General features: G+C 49.5%; 1 protein-coding gene across 4 annotated transcripts in view; it reads left to right on the top strand.

Annotated features, from left to right (window-relative positions):
• Nucleotides 1–9,505: 9,505 nt before the first annotated feature.
• BRPF3 (bromodomain and PHD finger containing 3) overlaps nucleotides 9,506–22,427 on the top strand; it is a 344,329-nt gene continuing 331,407 nt past the window's right edge. For 2 of the 4 annotated variants that reach the window (XR_010235041.1, XM_063954946.1), the window contains exons 1-2: nucleotides 9,506–10,108; nucleotides 13,483–14,879. Coding sequence is in view for 3 of the 4 variants with exons in the window: in XM_063954946.1 (XP_063811016.1) it covers nucleotides 13,501–14,879 (1,379 nt within the window). In the remaining variant the exon portion in view is untranslated. The remainder of the gene's footprint in view (nucleotides 10,109–13,482; nucleotides 14,880–22,427) is intronic. The other 2 variants (XM_063954945.1, XM_063954947.1) reach the window with 2 other exon arrangements.

Here is a 22,427-nt window from a genome sequence, read left to right as displayed (position 1 = left end):
GTGCCCGGACGAGCGTACACAATAAGGAAGGATTTTGAATCCCGGGTAAGACTCATACCAGCCACACCAATCACACCGTACAACTTGTGATCTGAACCCAGTTAACAGTATGACAACGTAGGAGCCTCTGAACAGACGGCTCACAACAATAACAACCCGATTTTTTTGTAACAATAACTATGTACAAGTATTGCAGACAATCCGCACTTGGGATGGGCGCCCAGCATCCACTACGGACTACGAGAAATAGATTTATTGGTAAGTAAAATCTTATTTTCTCTAACGTCCTAGTGGATGCTGGGGACTCCGTCAGGACCATGGGGATTATACCAAAGCTCCCAAACGGGCGGGAGAGTGCGGATGACTCTGCAGCACCGAATGAGAGAACTCCAGGTCCTCTTTAGCCAGGGTATCAAATTTGTAGAATTTTACAAACGTGTTCTCCCCCGACCACGTAGCTGCTCGGCAGAGTTGTAATGCCGAGACCCCTCGGGCAGCCGCCCAGGATGAGCCCACCTTCCTTGTGGAATGGGCCTTGACAGATTTAGGCTGTGGCAGGCCTGCCACAGAATGTGCAAGTTGAATTGTGCTACAGATCCAACGAGCAATCGTCTGCTTAGAAGCAGGAGCACCCAGCTTGTTGGGTGCATACAGTATAAACAGCGAGTCAGATTTTCTGACTCCAGCCGTCCTTGAAATATATATTTTCAATGCCCTGACAACGTCCAGCAACTTGGAATCCTCCAAATCGCTAGTAGCCGCAGGCACCACAATAGGCTGGTTCAGGTGAAACGCTGACACCACCTTAGGCAGAAACTGAGGACGCTTCCGCAGTTCTGCCCTGTCCGAATGGAAAATCAGATATGGGGTTTTATACGATAAAGCCGCCAATTCTGACACTCTCCTGGCTGAAGCCAGGGCCAGTAGCATGGTTACTTTCCATGTAAGATATTTCAAATCCACCGATTTGAGTGGCTCAAACCAATGGGATTTGAGAAAATCCAAAACTACATTAAGGTCCCACGGAGCCACTGGGGGCACAACCGGGGCTGTATATGTAGTACTCCTTTTACAAACTTCTGGACTTCAGGAACTGAAGCCAATTCTTTCTGGAAGAAAATCGACAGGGCCGAAATTTGAACCTTAATGGACCCCATTTTGAGGCCCATAGACAATCCTGTTTGCAGGAAATGTAGGAATCGACCCAATTGAAATTCCTCCGTGTGGGCCTTCCTGGCCTCACACCATGCAACATATTTTCTCCAAATGCGGTGATAATGTTGTGCAGTCACCTCCTTCCTGGCTTTTACCAGTGTAGGAATGACCTCTTCCGGAATGCCTTTTTCCCTTAGAATTCGGCGTTCAACCGCCATGCCGTCAAACGCAGCCGCGGTAAGTCTTGGAATAGACACGGTCCCTGCTGAAGCAGGTCCCGTCTTAGAGGTAGAGGCCACGGATCTTCCGTGAGCATCTCCTGAAGTTCCGGGTACCAAGTTCTTCTTGGCCAATCCGGAGCCACGAGTATCGTTCTTACTCCCCTTTGCCGTATAATTCTCAGTACTTTTGGTATGAGAGGCAGAGGAGGAAACACATACACTGACTGGAACACCCACGGTGTTACCAGAGCGTCCACAGCTATTGCCTGAGGGTCTCTTGACCTGGCGCAATACCTGTCCAGTTTTTTGTTGAGGCGAGACTCCATCATATCCACCTTTGGTTTTTCCCAACGGTTCACAATCATGTGGAAGACTTCTGGATGAAGTCCCCACTCTCCCGGGTGTAGATCGGGTCTGCTGAGGAAGTCTGCTTCCCAGTTGTCCACTCCCAGAATGAACACTGCTGACAGTGCTATCACATGATCTTCCGCCCAGCGAAGAATCCTTGCAGCTTCTGCCATTGCTCTCCTGCTTCTTGTGCCGCCCTGTCTGTTTACGTGGGCGACTGCCGTGATGTTGTCCGACTGGATCAACACCGGCTGACCCTGAAGCAGGGGTTTTGCCAGGCTTAGAGCATTGTAAATCGCTCTTAGCTCCAGTATATTTATGTGAAGAGACATCTCCAGGCTTGACCATACTCCCTGGAAGTTTCTTCCCTGTGTGACCGCTCCCCAGCCTCTCAGACTGGCATCCGTGGTCACCAGGACCCAGTCCTGTATGCCGAATCTGCGGCCCTCTAACAGATGAGCACTCTGCAACCACCACAGAAGAGACACCCTTGTCCGTGGCGATAAGGTTATCCGCTGATGCATCTGCAGATGCGATCCGGACCATTTGTCCAGCAGATCCCACTGAAAAGTTCTTGCGTGAAATCTGCCGAATGGAATCGCTTCGTAAGAAGCCACCATTTTTCCCAGGACCCTTGTGCAATGATGCACTGACACTTTTCCTGGTTTTAGGAGGTTCCTGACTAGCTCGGATAACTCCCTGGCTTTCTTCTCCGGGAGAAACACCTTTTTCTGGACTGTGTCCAGAATCATCCCTAGGAACAGCAGACGTGTCGTCGGAAACAGCTGCGGTTTTGGAATATTTAGAATCCACCCGTGCTGTCGTAGAACTACTTGAGATAGTGCTACTCCGACCTCCAACTGTTCTCTGGACCTTGCCCTTATCAGGAGATCGTCCATTTTCTTTGAAGAAGAATCATAATTTCGGCCATTACCTTGGTAAGGACCCGGGGTGCTGTGGACAATCCAACCGGCAGCGTCTGAAACTGATAGTGACAGTTCTGTACCACGAACCTGAGGTACCCTTGGTGAGAAGGGCAAATTGGGACATGGAGGTAAGCATCTGTCCCGGGACACCATATAGTCCCCTTTTTCCTGGTTCGCTATCACTGCTCTGAGTGACTCCATCTTGATTTGAACCTTTTTATGTAAGTGTTCAAATATTTCAGATTTAGAATAGGTCTCACCGAGCCGTCTGGCTTCAGTACCACAATATAGTGTGGAATAATACCCCTTTCCTTGTTGTAGGAGGGGTACTTTGATTATCACCTGCTGGGAATACAGCTTGTGAATTGTTTCCACTACTGCCTCCCTGTCGGAGGGAGACGTTGGTAAAGCAGACTTCAGGAACCTGCGAGGGAGAGACGTCTCAAACTTCCAATCTGTACCCCTGGGATACTACTTGTAGGATCCAGGGGTCCACTTGCGAGTGAGCCCACTGCGTGCTGAAACTCTTGAGACGACCCCCCACCGCACCTGAGTCCGCTTGTACGGCCCCGGCGTCATGCTGAGGACTTGGCAGAAGCGGTGGAGGGCTTCTGTTCCTGGGAATGGGCTGCCTGCTGCAGTCTTCTTCCCTTTCCTCTATCCCATGGCAGATATGACTGGCCTTTTGACCGCTTGCCCTTATGGGGACGAAAGGACTGAGGCTGAAAAGACGTTGTCTTTTTCTCCTTTATACGGCAATACTTCCATGTGCCGTTTGGAATCTGCATCACCTGACCACTGTCGTGTCCATAAACAACTTCTGGCAGATATGGACATCGCACTTACTCTTGATGCCAGAGTGCAAATATCCCTCTGTGCATCTCGCATATATAGAAATGCATCCTTTAAATGCTCTATAGTCAGTAAAATACTGTCCCTGTCAAGGGTATCAATATTTTCAGTCAGGGAATCCGACCAAGCCACCCCAGCGCTGCACATCCAGGCTGAGGCGATCGCTGGTCGCAGTATAACACCAGTATGTGTGTATATACTTTTTAGGATATTTTCCAGCCTCCTATCAGCTGGCTCCTTGAGGGCGGCCCTATCTGGAGACGGTACCGCCACTTGTTTTGATAAGCGTGTGAGCGCCTTATCCACCCTAAGGGGTGTTTTCCAACGCGCCCTAACTTCTGGCGGGAAAGGGTATACCGCCAATAATTTTCTATCGGGGGAAACCCACGCATCATCACACACTTCATTTAATTTATCTGATTCAGGAAAAACTACAGGTAGTTTTTTCACACTCCACAAAATACCCTTTTTTGTGGTACTTGTAGTATCAGAAATATGTAACACCTCCTTCATTGCCCTTAACAAGTAACGTGTGGCCCTAAAAGAAAAATACGTTTGTTTCTTCACCGTCGACACTGGAGTCAGTGTCCGTGTCTGTGTCGACCGACTGAGGTAAAAAGACGTTTTAACGCCCCTGACGGTGTTTGAGACGCCTGGACAGGTACTAATTGGTTTGCCGGCCGTCTCATGTCGTCAACCGACCTTGCAGCGTGTTGACATTATCACGTAATTCCTTAAATAAGCCATCCATTTCGGTGTCGACCCCCTAGAGAGTGACATCACCATTACAGGCAATTGCTCCGCCTCCTCACCAACATCGTCCTCATACATGTCGACACACACGTACCGACACACAGCACACACACAGGGAATGCTCTGATAGAGGACAGGACCCCACTAGCCCTTTGGAGAGACAGAGGGAGAGTTTGCCAGCACACACCAAAACGCTATAATTATACAGGGACAACCTTTATATAAGTGTTTTTCCCTTATAGCATCTTAATATATATAATCATATCGCCAAATAAGTGCCCCCCCTCTCTGTTTTAACCCTGTTTCTGTAGTGCAGTGCAGGGGAGAGCCTGGGAGCCTTCCCACCAGCATTTCTGTGAGGGAAAATGGCGCTGTGTGCTGAGGAGAATAGGCCCCACCCCCTTTTCGGCGGGCTTCTTCTCCCGTTTTTCTGAGACCTGGCAGGGGTTAAATACATCCATATAGCCCCAGGGGCTATATGTGATGTATCTTTTAGCCAGTATAGGTATTTCATTGCTGCCCAGGGCGCCCCCCACAGCGCCCTGCACCCTCAGTGACCGCTGGTGTGAAGTGTGTGACAACAATGGCGCACAGCTGCAGTGCTGTGCGCTACCTCATGAAGACTGAAAAGTCTTCTGCCGCCGGTTTCTGGACCTCTTCACTTTTCGGCATCTGCAAGGGGGTCGGCGGCGCGGCTCCGGGACCGGACTCCATGGCTGGGCCTGTGTTCGATCCCTCTGGAGCTAATGGTGTGCAGTAGCCTAAGAAGCCAATCCATCCTGCACGCAGGTGAGTTCACTTCTTCTCCCCTAAGTCCCTCGTTGCAGTGAGCCTGTTGCCAGCAGGACTCACTGTAAAATAAAAAACCTAAAAACTTTTTCTAAGCAGCTCTTTAGGAGAGCCACCTAGATTGCACCCTGCTCGGACGGGCACAAAAACCTAACTGAGGCTTGGAGGAGGGTCATAGGGGGAGGAGCCAGTGCACACCACCTGATCCTAAAGCTTTATTTTTGTGCCCTGTCTCCTGCGGAGCCGCTAATCCCCATGGTCCTGACGGAGTCCCCAGCATCCACTAGGACGTCAGAGAAATTCATTTTCAAGTATAACATTCATATAAGGCGTTAGACCCTAAGCCCGGTAGTTGTGTATTTCTTATAGTGTTAAGTATTCTCAGAGCGTCGGTGACGCTCGAACAGCTTTTAAGTTAATAAGGTTACACTGTGTTGCATCTACACCCTATCTCTACACCAAGGTTTACTGCATAATACACTGTTTTATGGTATAGTTATAAAGGTTTAACATTGTGAGCGTCTGCGCCGCTGGTGATCTCCTCGTGGTCCCGAGCGTCCGCTACGCTATAGCGAACCATTACGTTAGTCAGCAGCCAATAGCGTGCCTGCCTGTGATCTCTTGGCCGTGAGCGAACGTGATGCTTGAGCGTCTCGACCACGGCTAAGCGATTGTTACGCAACGTGCGTACCCTTGCGGTACTCCATACGTCAATAGCGTACAGTGTTCTTAGACCTCTTAAAGGGTTTTAAATAAGATAAATATTCAGCTTTATCAGAAGTCTTCTGCCGCCGATTTTCCGGACCATCTTCATGCTTCTGGCTCTGTAAGGGGGACGGCGGCGCGGCTCCGGGACCGGACGATCGAGGTCGGGCCCTGTGTTCGATCCCTCTGGAGCTAATGGTGTCCAGTAGCCTAAGAAGCCCAAGCTAGCTGCAAGCAGGTAGGTTCGCTTCTTCTCCCCTTAGTCCCTCGTAGCAGTGAGTCTGTTGCCAGCAGATCTCACTGAAAATAAAAAAACCTAAAATATACTTTCTTTTCTAGCTCAGGAGAGCCCCTAGTGTGCATCCAGCTCAGCCGGGCACAAGATTCTAACTGAGGTCTGGAGGAGGGTCATAGAGGGAGGAGCCAGTGCACACCAGTTAGACCAAAAGCTTTCTTTTAGTTGTGCCCAGTCTCCTGCGGAGCCGCTATTCCCCATGGTCCTTACGAAGTCCCAGCATCCACTTAGGACGTCAGAGAAAATGTCTTATAGGTACTGTGTGCTGCGCGCGCGCCAATAATGGGTGTGGCCAATGAAAATGGGGGCATGATACACATATGGGGGAGGGGCAGATACACATATGACCCCAATAGTGCCAGATACACGTTGCCCCACAGTGCCAGATATACATTGCTCCACAGTGCCAGATATACATTGCCCCACAGTGCCAGATACGCATTGCCTCACTGTGCCAGATACACAAATGCCCCCAGAGTGCCAGATATACATTGCCCCACAGTGCCAGATACACATTGCCCCACAGTGCCAGATACACAAATTCCCCCAGAGTGCCAGATATACATTGCCTCACAGTGCCAGATACACATTGCCCCACAGTGCCAGATATGCCCCCAGTGCCAGATACACAAATGTCCCCACTGTGTCAGATATACATTGCCCCCAGATACAGAAATGCTCCCACAGTACCAGATATGCCCCCAGTGCTATATACACATGTCCCCCTAGTGTCAGATACAGATATGCTCCCAGTGCCAGATATGCCCCCAGTGCCAGATACAGAGATGCCCCCAGTACCAGATATGCCCCTAGTGCCAGACACAGAAATGCACCCACAGTGCCAGATATGCCCCCAGTTCCAGATACAGAAATGCACCCAGTGCCAGATACAGAAATGCCCCCCCAGTGCCAGATACAGAAATGCCCCCACAGTGCCAGATATGCTCCCAGAGCCAGATATGCCACCCAGTGCCAGATACAGAGATGCCCCCAGTGCCAGATACAGAAATGTCCCCAGTGCAAGATACACATGTGCTCGCAGTGCCAGATATGCCCCCAGTGCCAGGTACACATGCCCCTCTCCCCTGCTGCTTACCGCGCTGCTGCTACCTGTTCCTGTGTGTGAGGGGAGGAGCGCAGCTTGCGCCTCTCCTGCCCCTCAGTCTCCGGCGGCAGTGCAGGTCATGGTGTCTACCTTCAATTAGGCGCTGATCCGTGAGCCAATCAAAGCTCGCTGTCTGGCAGCCAATCAGGAGCCTTGGCTGCCGGTCCGCGAACTCTGATTGGCTCACGGGCCGGCGCTGAATTGAAGGTAGACACTGAGGGATAGAAGACGATCACGCTGCGCTCTCCTCCCCTCGCATCAGCACGGTTTGTGAACAGCAGCGGAGGGAGGGAGCGGCGGCGGAGGGTACGGCGTACCCACGGCTAAATTCTTAAGGGTACGCCGTACCCACCCACCTGCAGGGCCGTCTTTTCGTATGGGCTCAATGGGCTCTTGCCCAAGGGCCCCAGGAGTATAAGGGCCCTGGGCTGATAGCTGAGAGTCTCCTCTTTCCAGGGATACCAGGTTTTTGAAAATCTTCCCTGGGGAACTGGAGATAACTGACTTCAAAGCAGTGGTCCCTATCCGAGCCTGTTAATTGCTCTTCCCAGACAAATATCTTGGGTTCTGTCTGACATAGAGTTTTTCTGAGGGTATACTCCAAAAGCTGAGAATCTCCCCTTTCGGTGGACACTGGCAGCTTGTCTCTACTATGCCCAGAACCAGAGAGATCAGCCTTCCAGCAGCTGGTCCCTGCTCCAGCTCCACACGCCTAATATGCAGTTTCATATTTTCATTGGTGGATTGCTCTGGCACCTGAACTCTGATCCCCAAGTCCCCAGTACCTCCTAAAAGGTGGGACTCTCTAGTGTTTTACCCCATTAAATGCTAAAGGTGTGTACACACGGTAAGATTTTTTCATTCGATTCTGACTATATAGTCAGAATCGGCTGAAAAGATAGTGCAGATCGCAAGGTGACAGTCACCTTGCGATCCCGATCCGATGCCGATGCGTGGCCCCGCGCGGTCGGCATCGGCAGAAAAAATAGGCTGTGCAGGCAAGTCAATCCTGACTATCTCTATAGAAGAGATAGTCAGGATTGACACTTAGCCAAAATCGCACATAGCCAGCATCGCAAGCACACTCATTATGTGCTTGCGATACTGGCTAAGTGCCGACCCGGCCCCCTGTCGCACGGTGAGAATCGGATAAGTCCGAATCTCACCGTGTGTATGCACCCTAAGAAATCTATTTCCAGGAACTGGAGATATCTGCAGTCAAGCAAGCTGTCCTCCCACCAGAAAATGATGAATATTAAGCACACTCCACTATCCACCCCTCCCCTATGTATTAAACACCCCCTACCACCTTGGAAGTCATGTACCAGGGCCCCTTCATTCAGTCCATTGCCCCCTTCTACAGTTTAGTGTTCTCCCTCCTGCCCCATCTGTGCAGTAAAGGTGTAATTAGCAGAAATTACTGCTCCAGGTCCAACCTGCTGAGTGGAAGGTAGAACACCCTCTACTGCCCGTGGGACATCAAAGCTGCCACTGATAGCACTCGCCACTCCTACCGCTGGAGGATGGGTAGGGGCCCCAGTGCATTGCTTTGCCCAGGGACCTACACTGCTGTTAAGATGGCCCTGCGCTTCTGCACCGCTGGCTAGATCGCTCAGCACATATCTCTGGGAGAAATCTGTACGTGTGTACCACCCCTCTAGGAGCTGATTGCACCGTGCTATTTATCACTCTCCATTAATATCAAATTGCATTTCGTTGCACAGAGCACTAGTATTACCCACTCCTAGTTCACCTATACCTACCAGTACAATGGGGGTCATTCCGAGTTGATCGCTTGCTAGCAGTCGCCGCCCACGGGGGGAGTGTATTTTCACTTTGCAGGAGTGCTAACGCCTGTGCAACCGTGCGGCAGCAAACACGTTGGGGGGAATTCAAATGTTTGAAAAGTCAGTTGGGTGTCTGCTTTTTCCTATCTAATAAACAGGAAAAGCAGACACCCAATCAACTTTTCAAACATTTGAATTCCCCCCATTTTGTGCAAAACAAGACCAGCCCTGTAGTTACTTATTCTGTGTGATGATTGCTGCGACGAATGACACGGTAATGACGTCAGATACCCGCCCAGCAAACGCCCAGCCATGCCTGAGTTTTCCATACACTCACAGAAAACGGTCAGTTGACACCCGCAAACGTCTTCTTCATGTCAATCTCCTTGCGATCGGCTGTGCGACTGAATGCGTTGCTAGAACCTGTGGAAAACCACGATGCTCTTTGTACCCGTACGTTGCGCGTGCGCATCGCAGTGCATGCGCAGATTAGCAGTTTTTTTCACTGATCGCTACGCACTGAACATCGGCGGCTAGCAATCAACTCGGAATGACCCCCAATATACGGACACCGCACCCGGCAAAAAGCCCCTTTTGGCCGGTACATATCATATAAAAACTGTACCGGCCAACAAGGTACAGCCGGGAGGGGGGGTAAGGAATGTATCCAACAATATACAACCAGCTCCCGTTTGTTGTTGGCCTCCATATTAGGGAAGTCTCGCGGTGGCCACATACAGCCCTATATATAAATGAGAACACGGGGCGCACTGGGGAGACAACAGCAGCACGCACTGAGCGAGATCCGACATCTCGAACAGGCAGCGGACGCTGCAGTGCTCATGGTGTGAGAAGGAGCGCACGTCACGGTCACATTATGGCAGAGCTTCCTTTATTTTCGCGTCATATTTCTGTGCTCCGGAAGCGGAAAGTGGTGTCTGGGCGAAGATGTCATCCTTCTCCTCTATGCTGCCCTGTACCCCTCATTCTGCCTATACTCACCCCGCTCTCCAGCTGCCGGTGCTGTTATTTGCCCATCTGTACTGATGCTGCCTCTGCACGCTGACTTTCTGTTACTACTCTGTATAACTGGCTCCTAATCCTCCGTTGCATATACAGCTGCTGTTGTGCTCTCTGCCTCCATATACAACGGATCCGGTGCATACGAACACGTAAATGACGATTTCTCATTCCCTCTGTAGCGTATGTGTCAGTCTGTCGTCCATACCCAGGACGTGTGGATATGTATACTGTACATACAAGCGAATTCTTCAAGAAACGCTATTCTGTGTACTATACATTTTCCATTATTCTTTTTATTTTATGACCTACAGTTGCAATGTCCTTTCTCACTGTTTCATTTTGTGTGTGCAGATCTTTTATTGGCATTCTAATGGTAGAGAGGAAATGGGTGAGATGTACTAATAATCTTCGCTGGCTATCGCACTGATGCTAATCGCATATGTACTAACATATGCGAATAGTATCGCAATACGATGGCAGTGGCCCCCTGCGAAGACTGGTGGTCCAGAGGAGAGGGTGTGTAGCTGCCTCCCGAGGTCTCCATCACCTCCCACCACCAGGAGGTGACATCTGCTGTCAGTCCCGGGCTCCTCCTCCTCCTCCTCCTCTTCCATGCAGCCGGAAGTACGGATGGCTGTGTCCCTGATGGAGGAGGAGCCTGGGATCCGGGACTGCGATGGCAGGTATTTAAAGGGGGGTTGGCTTGAGCAGCGGCGGGTGCGATGGGATGCGGTAAGTAGCCCATAGGCTACTTTAGGGTATCACCATAAAAAGGGGTGGTATTCATGTGACCGGCGGTCGGGAGACCGACAGTCACATGACCTCCTCCACCATCCCGACCGCTTACTATCCCGATGGTCGGCATGCCGACCAACAGGGACTATTCCCACTCGTGGGTGTCCATGACACCCATAGAGTGGGAATAGAACCCGTGGCGACCGCAGGTCGCCACCGAGCCCGCAGCGTGGCGAGCGCAGCGAGCCCTCAAGTGGCTTGCTGCACTCGCCCCTCCCCACCGGGTCTCCTGACTGTCGGTCAGCCGTCCTACACCCATAAAAAGATAGCGATACCCTCCGCATTGAAAAGCTGGCGACCGGGTCTTATTACATTTGAAAATGCTGTAAAAACCCAGAAAACGGGGGTTTTACCACATTTTTCCTTTAGTACATTCCACCTAAAGCAGGCATGTCCAAACTACGGCCCTCCAGCTGTTGAGAAACTACACATCCCAGCATGCCGTGACACAGCTTTAGCATTCTCTGACAGCAAAACGGTGTCAGGGCATGCTGGGATATGTAGTTTCACAACAGCTGGAGGGCCGCAGTTTGGACATGCCTGGCCTAAAGTGTTTAATACTGAGAACGGAAGCAACTTGAAGCATGCTGATGTGGAACCATTATGTAGATTATTTTTAGTTATTTTAAGGCAGAACTGAATACCGTTGTTACTTCAGAGAGAGTATAAACTGCTGTTCTGGAAACTGGGGGACAGATTTATCAAAGTTTGTAGAGAGTTAAAGTGGAGAGAGATAAATGGAGGAATTCAATGGTGGTTGAATACATCCGTCTGGCTGAATCAGCGTTGCAATAGCTGTGCTCTATGGAAGCCAGATCTCGCACAAAAATGTTCACTGACCTATAGGGTAGCGAGCACTCTTGTGTGAATTCAGGATTCAGCCCGGCGGGCAAAAAATGCGAGATGCAATACCATTGCCAGCATTTAAGCGCAGTGACAACAGCATTTCACACCCTTCCCCCGGAATTGAATTCCTTCCAAAGTACCAACCAGTCAGCTCCTGTCATTTTACAGACTATGTTGACAGCTTATTGGTTGGTACTTTGGGGTTTATTCTGCTTTGGGCTGTTCACAGTGCAGGTTACTGAGGAGAAGTTCCTAACTTCCCCAGTGGCAAACTACTTCCGTGCCTGAATCACATAACCATACTTTCCGCTTCTCCAGTGTGTTCAGATTCACCATCTCAGGATGGCGGAATCTGCAGGGAAACTCAATGCTTCCCTGCTCTCGGCCCTGTACCAGCCACTAGCTCTGCCCCCTGACCTCCCAGCAGCCTTTGCTGCCTCCTGGGACCTCAATCATTTGCGCAGACATGGACTGCTGGCTGAAAAAGCACTGCAGAGGGGACCGCAGGAGAAAACCACACCACCAGAGCCCTGAATAACGAATGGAAAGGTAAGTATACACAAATTGCTTCTTACCAAAGGTATTTATTGCATCAAACTGATGTGATGTATAGTGATACAAAACAATTAATTTTTAGTTTTGTACATGATTAGACTTCTTTATCTCTCTCCACTTTGGGGAAAATTCAGTTAGCTGCAGTTATTGTACACGGCTAATTAAACCACAAGGGAGAGGGAGGGGGGTAGTTCAGTTATCCCTAATTGTCAGAGGCAGTAGAAACAAAATCCCAGATAAGTGCTGTGTTTTTGCGTCTGTGATCATAAAAATGCATGGTTCTGGGAACTTATCCCGGATCCTGAGTTTTTTGTTTGTTTTTTTCGCGTGAAAACAGGCATAAATAAAATATGGGGTAATTTCCCCTAAAAAAAATTGCGGTAAAATGAGAATTTACCACAATTTGTTTACACCGCAAATGGATCGTGGGTAATTGAATTTCCCCCATATTCTCTCTATAAACTATGATAAGTCTACCCCTCTATGCAAGACTATTTTCAACTTGCTGTGTATGTGAACATCTTCTACTACCAAACTTGTAGTTTGGTTGGCTATAATTCCATTTCTGTTTGACTGTTTATTGCAAATGCTGGATACTTACTTTAAAAAAGATATTGTAATATGGAGCTGTATATTTATCATTGGTGCAGGTAATGGGATAAACATTTAAATCCTATTTATCATTTGTATACAGCACTACAATTGGTATTATCATTTGTATGTATTTGGTCCCTGAAATAGGTTGGGTATGGGATCCCGACAGTTGGTTGCCAGTGGTCGGAAAACCAACGGCGGCATCCCGTTGGTCAGAATACTGACCCTTCTTTGTAAGTAACCTAACCTTATCTCTTACCCTCTCCCTTCCCAGCGTCGGGGTACCGATCCCTATTCTCCCACTTGGGGTGTCCACGACACCCCTGAATGGAGAATAAAATCGTGTGTTGCGCATAGCGTGCCACCGTGCCCGCAAGGGGCTCTTTTGCGCTCGCACGTCATGGCTTTCCGGCGCCCGGCATACCGCGGTCGGGATTCTGACCGCCTGGTTGACGGGCGCCGGTTTATCGATACCAACCCCTCTGAAATATGCAACTACATAATTTATGTAGCTATGTTTTCTATTTGTGATAAGTCATGTTTTAGTGCCGAAATAGAGATTTCATATTGTTTATAGTGTCTGTTGCCGGATGTCACTATTCTTAACGGTCCTCCTTCTTTTTTTTTTTCTTTCTTTCTGTTATTTCATTTGTTCAGTGGTGTTTGTTTCCCAGTACATTGGATTTCTTATTATTGAAGAGTAAACAATTAGGTATTTTGTTTTCTTTTATAGGAACTACATTGCACAGACATGAGAAAGCCACGCCGTAAGTCACATCAAGGTGTTGATGGGCAGCAATCCACCTCTCCTTGTTGTTTTTCATGTTCCCCGACCCGAGAGACTTTGACATATGCTCAAGCACAACGCATGGTAGATGTTGAGATAGAAGGTCGTCTTCACAGAATTAGTATATTTGACCCTCTTCGGATTGTCTCAGAGGATGAGCTTACAGCTCAAGACATAACTGAATGCAACAGCAACAAGGAGAATAATGAGTTGACTCTTTCTACAAACTGCAGAAAGAACTCCACGAAAGGAAAAAAGCGTGAACTTTGCCCAAAACATGATGTTAGCACTACTCTTCAACAGCTGCCGCAACCTTTATTCAGAGTATTGGAACAAGTTTATGTGGAAAATGCAGAAGAGACCCCTATTTTGCCCGACACTCTTTACCGCTATATTGAGCGCCCATTGGAAGAGATTGATAAGGATGTTGAGTATGATCTTGATGAGATAGATCTAGCATGGCTGGACATAATCAATGACAAACGTCGGAAAGATGGTTTTTCTATGGTATCTGCTGACACATTTGAACTACTATTGGACAGGTTGGAAAAGGAGTCTTACGTGCAGAACCGGCGCATATGTATGACACATTCTTCTATTGATGAAAATGCATTCTGTTGTGTATGCTTGGATGACGAATGTCACAATAGTAATGCCATATTATTTTGCGATATATGCAACCTTGCAGTCCACCAAGAGTGCTATGGCGTACCATACATTCCTGAAGGACAGTGGCTCTGCCGTTGCTGTTTGCAGTCACCCTCAAATCCTGTCAGTTGTGTACTTTGCCCTAACCAGGGTGGTGCTTTTAAACAGACTAGTGATGGAAGATGGGCACATGTAGTATGTGCCATCTGGGTTCCAGAAGTATGCTTTGCCAACACTGTGTTTTTGGAGCCTGTTGAAGGTGTGGATAATATTCCACCTGCTCGGTGGAGGCTGACATGTTACATTTGTAAACAAAAAGGACATGGAGCTTCAATTCAATGTCACAAGGTAAACTGCTATACAGCATTTCATGTTACGTGTGCTCAGAGGGCTGGACTGTTTATGAAGGTGGAACCATTACGCGAGACTGGACTGAATGGCACCACTTTCACTGTGCGCAAAACTGCATATTGTGAAGCCCACTACCCACCAGACATTCAGCATAAAGAGTCCTCCAAAAGTGATCTCGAAGAGGCCAATGATCAGGATAAGGTAACCAATGAAGACGACAAAACTAAGAAGAAGGGAAGTGGGAAAAAAAATCTTGGGAAACTGTTTGCAAAAGAAAGACGGGAGCTTGTGCGTAGGAGAGGTCCTGTGCCACTTATGACTATCATGCAGATTCCTTTGTGTAGGTAAGGTGATGTGGACACAGACTCTTGAAGTTTCCTATTTGTCTTTACTCCTTATTTGAATCCAGTACATCTGTTCTTATATTTACATTTTTTTATCTTGCACATTTCAATATCCAAACAAAACCATACACAAATATGGCTCTTCTAAACAAAACATATATATAAAACAAAGGTTTTGATAGAAGGTTCCTTTCATAAATCCAAAACTGTATCAAATCCATACCTCCCAACATGACCCTCTCCAGGAGGGACAGAATGCTCTGCTTCTGGTCTTTCCTCTTAATTCATGATTGCCCTCACCTGTGGTGAAACGCCTTTCTTCTCCACTAACCTGTTTAAAACGGGTGTAGTATGGCATGCCGGCGGCCGGGCTCCCGGCGACCAGCATACTGGCGCCGGGAGCCCGACCGCCAGCATACCGACAGCATGGCGAGCGCAAAGGAGCCCCTTGCGGGCTCGCTGCGTTCACCACGCTGCGGGCACGGTGGCGCGCCACGCTATTTATTCTCCCTCCAGGGGGGTCGTGGACCGCCACAAGGGAGAATTTCTGTCGGTATACCGGTTGTCGGGATTCCGGCGCCGGTATACTGTGCGCCGGGATCCCGACATTCGGCTTACTGAAGACCACCCGTTTAAAACAGGTGCCATCAATCATAAATGAAGAGAAAAGTCCAGAAGTAGAGCATTGTGTCCCTCCTGGAGAGGGTCATGTTGGGAGGCATGCAAATCTACTCGCCAAAGCCATGTAAGCATGATGCTTTGAAAGGTTTCTGTTTCTTCGTTACTTTCTCTAACGTCCTAGTGGATGCTGGGGACTCCGTAAGGACCATGGGGAATAGCGGGCTCCGCTGGAGACTGGGCACTCTAAAAGAAAGATTAGGTACTATCTGGTGTGCACTGGCTCCTCCCTCTATGCCCCTCCTCCAGACCTCAGTTAGAATCTGTGCCCGGCCAGAGCTGGGTGCTCCTAGTGGGCTCTCCTGAGCTTGCTAGAAAGAAAGTATTTTGTCAGGTTTTTTATTTTCAGACAGCTTCTGCTGGCAACAGACTCTCTGCTACGAGGGACTGAGGGGAGAGAAGCAAACCTACTCACGGCAGCTAGGTAGCGCTTCTTAGGCTACTGGACACCATTAGCTCCAGAGGGATCGAACACAGGTACCTAACCTTGATCGTCCGTTCCCGGAGCCGCGCCGCCGTCCCCCTCGCAGAGCCAGAAGAACAGAAGCAGCAGAAGCATGAAGACAACGAAATTGGCGGCTGAAGACTCCTGTCTTCACTTAAGGTAGCGCACAGCACTGCAGCTGTGCGCCATTGGTCCCACAGCACACCGCACACTCCGGTCACTATAGGGTGCAGGGCGCAGGGGGGGGCGCCCTGGGCAGCAATTAAGTACCTTTCTCTGACGTCCTAAGTGGATGCTGGGGACTCCGTAAGGACCATGGGGAATAGCGGCTCCGCAGGAGACAGGGCACAAAAGTAAAAGCTTTAGGATCAGGTGGTGTGCACTGGCTCCTCCCCCTATGACCCTCCTCCAAGCCTCAGTTAGGTTTTTGTGCCCGGGCCGAGAAGGGTGCAATCTAGGTGGCTCTCCTAAAGAGCTGCTTAAAAAGTTTTATTAGGTTTTTTATTTTCAGTGAGTCCTGCTGGCAACAGGCTCACTGCAACGAGGGACTTAGGGGAGAAGAAGTGAACTCACCTGCGTGCAGGATGGATTGGCTTCTTAGGCTACTGGACACTAGCTCCAGAGGGACGATCACAGGTACAGCCTGGATGGGTCACCGGAGCCGCGCCGCCGACCCCCTTGCAGATGCTGAAGAGAGAAGAGGTCCAGAAATCGGCGGCTGAAGACTTCCCAGTCTTCTTAAGGTAGCGCACAGCACTGCAGCTGTGCGCCATTGCTCTCAGCACACTTCACACCAACGGTCACTGAGGGTGCAGGGCGCTGGGGGGGGCGCCCTGGGCAGCAATGAAAGTACCTATGCTGGCTAAATATACATCACATATAGCCTCTGGGGCTATATGGATGTATTTAACCCCTGCCAGGTTGTCAGAAAAACGGGAGAAGAAGCCCGCCGAAAAGGGGGCGGGGCCTATTCTCCTCAGCACACAGCGCCATTTTCCCTCACAGAACTGCTGGTGGGAAGGCTCCCAGGCTCTCCCCTGCACTGCACTACAGAAACAGGGTTAAAACAGAGAGGGGGGCATTTTTGTGGCGATATTATTACATATTAAGATGCTATAAGGGAAAACGCTTATATAAGGTTGTCCCTGTAAAATTATAGCGTTTTGGTGTGTGCTGGCAAACTCTCCCTCTGTCTCCCCAAAGGGCTAGTGGGGTCCTGTCCTCTATCAGAGCATTCCCTGTGTGTGTGCTGTGTGTCGGTACGTGTGTGTCGACATGTATGAGGACGATGTCGGTGAGGAGGCGGAGCAATTGCCTGTAATGGTGATGTCACTCTCTAGGGAGTCGACACCGGAATGGATGGCTTATTTAGGGAATTACGTGATAATGTCAACACGCTGCAAGGTCGGTTGACGACATGAGACGGCCGGCAAACCAATTAGTACCTGTCCAGGCGTCTCAAACACCGTCAGGGGCTTTAAAACGCCCATTACCTCAGTCGGTCGACACAGACACGGACACTGACTCCAGTGTCGACGGTGAAGAAACAAACGTATTTTCCATTAGGGCCACACGTTACATGTTAAGGGCAATGAAGGAGGTGTTACATATTTCTGATACTACAAGTACCACAAAAAAGGGTATTATGTGGGGTGTGAAAAAACTACCTGTAGTTTTTCCTGAATCAGATAAATTAAATGAAGTGTGTGATGATGCGTGGGTTTCCCCCGATAGAAAATTATTGGCGTTATACCCTTTTCCGCCAGAAGTTAGGGCGCGTTGGGAAACACCCCCTAGGGTGGATAAGGCGCTCACACGCTTATCAAAACAAGTGGCGTTACCGTCTCCAGATACGGCCGCCCTCAAGGAGCCAGCTAATAGGAGGCTGGAAAATATCCTAAAAAGTATATACACACATACTGGTGTTATACTGCGACCAGCGATCGCCTCAGCCTGGATGTGCAGCGCTGGGGTGGCTTGGTCGGATTCCCTGACTGAAAATATTGATACCCTTGACAGGGACAGTATTTTATTGACTATAGAGCATTTAAAGGATGCATTACTATATATGAGAGATGCACAGAGGGATATTTGCACTCTGGCATCAAGAGTAAATGCGATGTCCATGTCTGCCAGAAGATGTTTATGGACACGACAGTGGTCAGGTGATGCAGATTCCAAACGGCACATGGAAGTATTGCCGTATAAAGAAAAAGACACCGTCTTTCAGCCTCAGTCCTTTCGTCCCCATAAGGGCAAGTGGGCAAAAGGCCAGTCATATCTGCCCAGGGGTAGAGGAAAGGGAAGAAGACTGCAGCAGGCAGCCCCTTCCCAGGAACAGAAGCCCTCCACCGCTTCTGCCAAGTCCTCAGCATGACGCTGGGGCCGTACAAGCGGACTCAAAGGCGGTGGGGGGTCGTCTCAAGAGTTTCAGCGCGCAGTGGGCTCACTCGCAAGTGGACCCCTGGATCCTACAAGTAGTATCCCAGGGGTACAGATTGGAAATTCGAGACGTCTCCCCCTCGCAGGTTCCTGAAGTCTGCTGTACCAACGTCTCCCTCCGACAGGGAGGCAGTATTGGAAACAATTCACAAGCTGTATTCCCAGCAGGTGATAATCAAAGTACCCCTCCTACAACAAGGAAAGGGGTATTATTCCACACTATTTGTGGTACTGAAGCCAGACGGCTCGGTGAGATCTATTCTAAATCTGAAATCTTTGAACACTTACATACAAAGGTTCAAATCAAGATGGAGTCACTCAGAGCAGTGATAGCGAACCAGGAAGAAGGGGACTATATGGTGTCCCTGGACATCAAGGATGCTTACCTCCATGTCCCAAATTGCCCTTCTCACCAAGGGTACCTCAGGTTCGTGGTACAGAACTGTCACTATCCGTTTCAGACGCTGCCGTTTGGATTGTCCACGGCACCACGGGTCTTTACCAAGGTAATGGCCGAAATTATGATTCTTCTTCAAAGAAAAGGCGTCTTAATTATCCCTTACTTGGACGATCTCCTGATAAGGGCAAGGTCCAGAGAACAGTTGGAGGTCGGAGTAGCACTATCTCAAGTAGTTCTACGACAGCACGGATGGATTCTAAATATTCCAAAATCGCAGCTGATTCCGACGACACGTCTGCTGTTCCTAGGGATGATTCTGGACACAGTCCAGAAAAAGGTGTTTCTCCCGGAGGAGAAAGCCAGGGAGTTATCCGAGCTAGTTAGGAACCTCCTAGAACCAGGCCAAGTGTCAGTGCATCAATGCACAAGAGTCCTGGGAAAAATGGTGGCTTCTTACGAAGCGATTCCATTCGGCAGATTTCACGCAAGAATTTTTCAGTGGGATCTGCTGGACGAATGGTCCGGATCGCATCTTCAGATGCATCAGCGGATAATCCTGTCTCCAAGGACAAGGGTGTCTCTTCTGTGGTGGCTGCAGAGTGCTCATCTACTAGAGGGCAGCAGATTCGGCATTCAGGACTGGGTCCTGGTGACCACGGATGCCAGCCTGAGAGGCTGGGGAGCAGTCACACAGGGAAGAAATTTCCAAGGAGTGTGGTCAAGTCTGGAGACTTCTCTCCACATAAATATACTGGAGCTAAGGGCAAGTTACAATGCTCTGAGCCTAGGAAGACCTCTGCTTCAAAGTCAACTGGTGCTGATCCAGTCGGACAACATCACGGCAGTCGCCCACGTAAACAGACAGGGCGGCACAAGAAGCAGGAGGGCAATGGCAGCTGGGCGAAAAATCATGTGATAACACTGTCAGCGGTGTTCATTCCGGGAGTGGACAACTGGGAAGCAGACTTCCTCAGCAGGCACGACCTCCACCCGGGAGAGTGGGGACTTCATCTGGAAGTCTTCCACATGATTGTGAACCGTTGGGAAAGACCAAAGGTGGACATGATGGCGTCCCGTCTGAACAAAAAACTGGACAGGTATTGCGCCAGGTCAAGAGACCCTCAGGCAATAGCTGGGACGCTCTGGTAACACCGTGGGTGTACCAGTCGGTGTATGTGATCCCTCCTCTGCCTCTCATACCCAAGGTACTGAGAATTATAAGACGGAGAGGAGTAAGAACTATACTCGTGGCTCCGGATTGGCCAAGAAGGACTTGGTACCCGGAACTTCAAGAGATACTAAGAAGGGACTTGCTTCAGCAAGGATCATGTCTGTTCCAAGACTTACCGCGGCTGCGTTTGACGGCATGGCGGTTGAACGCCGGATCCTAAGGGAAAAAGGCATTCCGGAAGAGGTCATCCCTACCCTGGTCAGAGCCAGGAAGGAGGTGACCGCACAATATTATCACCGCATTTGGCGAAAATATGTTGCATGGTGGGAGGCCAGGAAGGCCCCCACGGAGGAATTTCAACTCGGTCGATTCCTGCATTTCCTGCAAACAGGACTGTCTATGGGCCTCAAATTAGGGTCCATTAAGGTTCAAATTTCGGCCCTGTCGATTTTCTTCCAGAAAGAATTGGCTTCAGTTCCTGAAGTCCAGAAGTTTGTCAAGGGAGTACTGCATATACAACCCCCTTTTGTGCCTCCAGTGGCACTGTGGGATCTCAAAGTAGTTCTGGGATTCCTCAAATCACATTGGTTTAAACCGCTCAAATCTGTGGATTTGAAATATCTCACATGGAAAGTGACCATGCTGTTGGCCCTGGCCTCGGCCAGGCGAGTGTCAGAATTGGCGGCTTTGTCTCACAAAAGCCCATATCTGATTGTCCATTCGGACAGGGCAGAGCTGCGGACTCGTCCCCAGTTTCTCCCTAAGGTGGTGTCAGCGTTTCACCTGAACCAGCTTATTGTGGTACCTGCGGCTACTAGGGACTTGGAGGACTCCAAGTTGCTAGATGTTGTCAGGGCCCTGAAAATATATGTTTCCAGGACGGCTGGAGTCAGGAAAACTGACTTGCTGTTATCCTGTATGCACCCAACAAACGGGGTGCTCTTGCTTCTAAGCAGACGATTGCTAGTTGGATGTGTAGTACAATTCAGCTTGCACATTCTGTGGCAGGCCTGCCACAGCCAAAATATGTAAATGCCCATTCCACAAGGAAGGTGGGCTCATCTTGGGCGGCTGCCCGAGGGGTCTCGGCTTTACAACTTTGCCGAGCTGCTACTTGGTCAGGGGCAAACACGTTTGCAAAATTCTACAAATTTGATACCCTGGCTGAGGAGGACCTGGAGTTCTCTCATTCGGTGCTGCAGAGTCATCCGCACTCTCCCGCCCGTTTGGGAGCTTTGGTATAATCCCCATGGTCCTTACGGAGTTTCCAGCATCCACTTAGGACGTCAGAGAAAATAAGAATTTACTTACCGATAATTCTATTTCTCGTAGTCCGTAGTGGATGCTGGGCGCCCATCCCAAGTGCGGATTGTCTGCAATACTTGTACATAGTTATTGTTACAAAAATCGGGTTATTATTGTTGTGAGCCATCTTTTCAGAGGCTCCGCTGTTATCATGCTGTTAACTGGGTTCAGATCACAGGTTGTACAGTGTGATTGGTGTGGCTGGTATGAGTCTTACCCGGGATTCAAAATCCTTCCTTATTGTGTACGCTCGTCCGGGCACAGTATCCTAACTGAGGCTTGGAGGAGGGTCATAGGGGGAGGAGCCAGTGCACACCACCTGATCCTAAAGCTTTTACTTTTGTGCCCTGTCTCCTGCGGAGCCGCTATTCCCCATGGTCCTTACGGAGTCCCCAGCATCCACTACGGACTACTAGAAATAGAATTATCGGTAAGTAAATTCTTATTTTTTGGCAAAAAGAGACATATATACAGTCTGGGACTGTATATATGCCCGAGCCCCCGCCATTTTTTACACATTAAAGCGGGACAGAAGCCCGCCGCTGAGGGGGCGGGGCCTTCTTCCTCAGCACACCAGCGCCATTTTCTCTTCACAGCTCCGCTGGAAGGACGCTCTCCCCTGCAGTATACAGGTGCATTAAAGGGTAAAAAAGAGAGGGGGGGGGCACATAAATTTAGGCGCAGAGATATATTAACAGCAGCTACAGGGTAAACACTAAGGTACAGTGTAATCCCTGGGTTATATAGCGCTGGGGTGTGTGCTGGCATGCTCTCTCTCTGTCTCCCCAAAAGCCTTTGTGGGGTCCTGTCCTCAGTCAGAGCATTCCCTGTGTATGTGCGGTGTGTCGGTACGCCTGTGTCGACATGTTTGATGAGGAAGGATACGTGGAGGCAGAACAAGTGCAGCTGAGTGTGGTGTCGCCGCCGACGGTGCCGACACCCGATTGGATGGATATGTGGAAGATGTTAAATGATAATGTAAACTCCTTGCATAACAGATTGGATAAAACTGTAACCGTGGGACAGTCAGGGTCTCAACCCATGCCTGATCCTACAGCGCAGAGGCCGTCATGGTCTCAAAAGCGCACACTATCCCAGATACTTGAC

Source organism: Pseudophryne corroboree, chromosome 2 (genome assembly GCF_028390025.1).
Source record: "Pseudophryne corroboree isolate aPseCor3 chromosome 2, aPseCor3.hap2, whole genome shotgun sequence".
NCBI classification, from domain to species: Eukaryota; Metazoa; Chordata; class Amphibia; order Anura; family Myobatrachidae; genus Pseudophryne; species Pseudophryne corroboree.
Note: the sequence above shows the minus strand (reverse complement) of the source record. Positions and strands in the feature narration are given on the sequence as shown.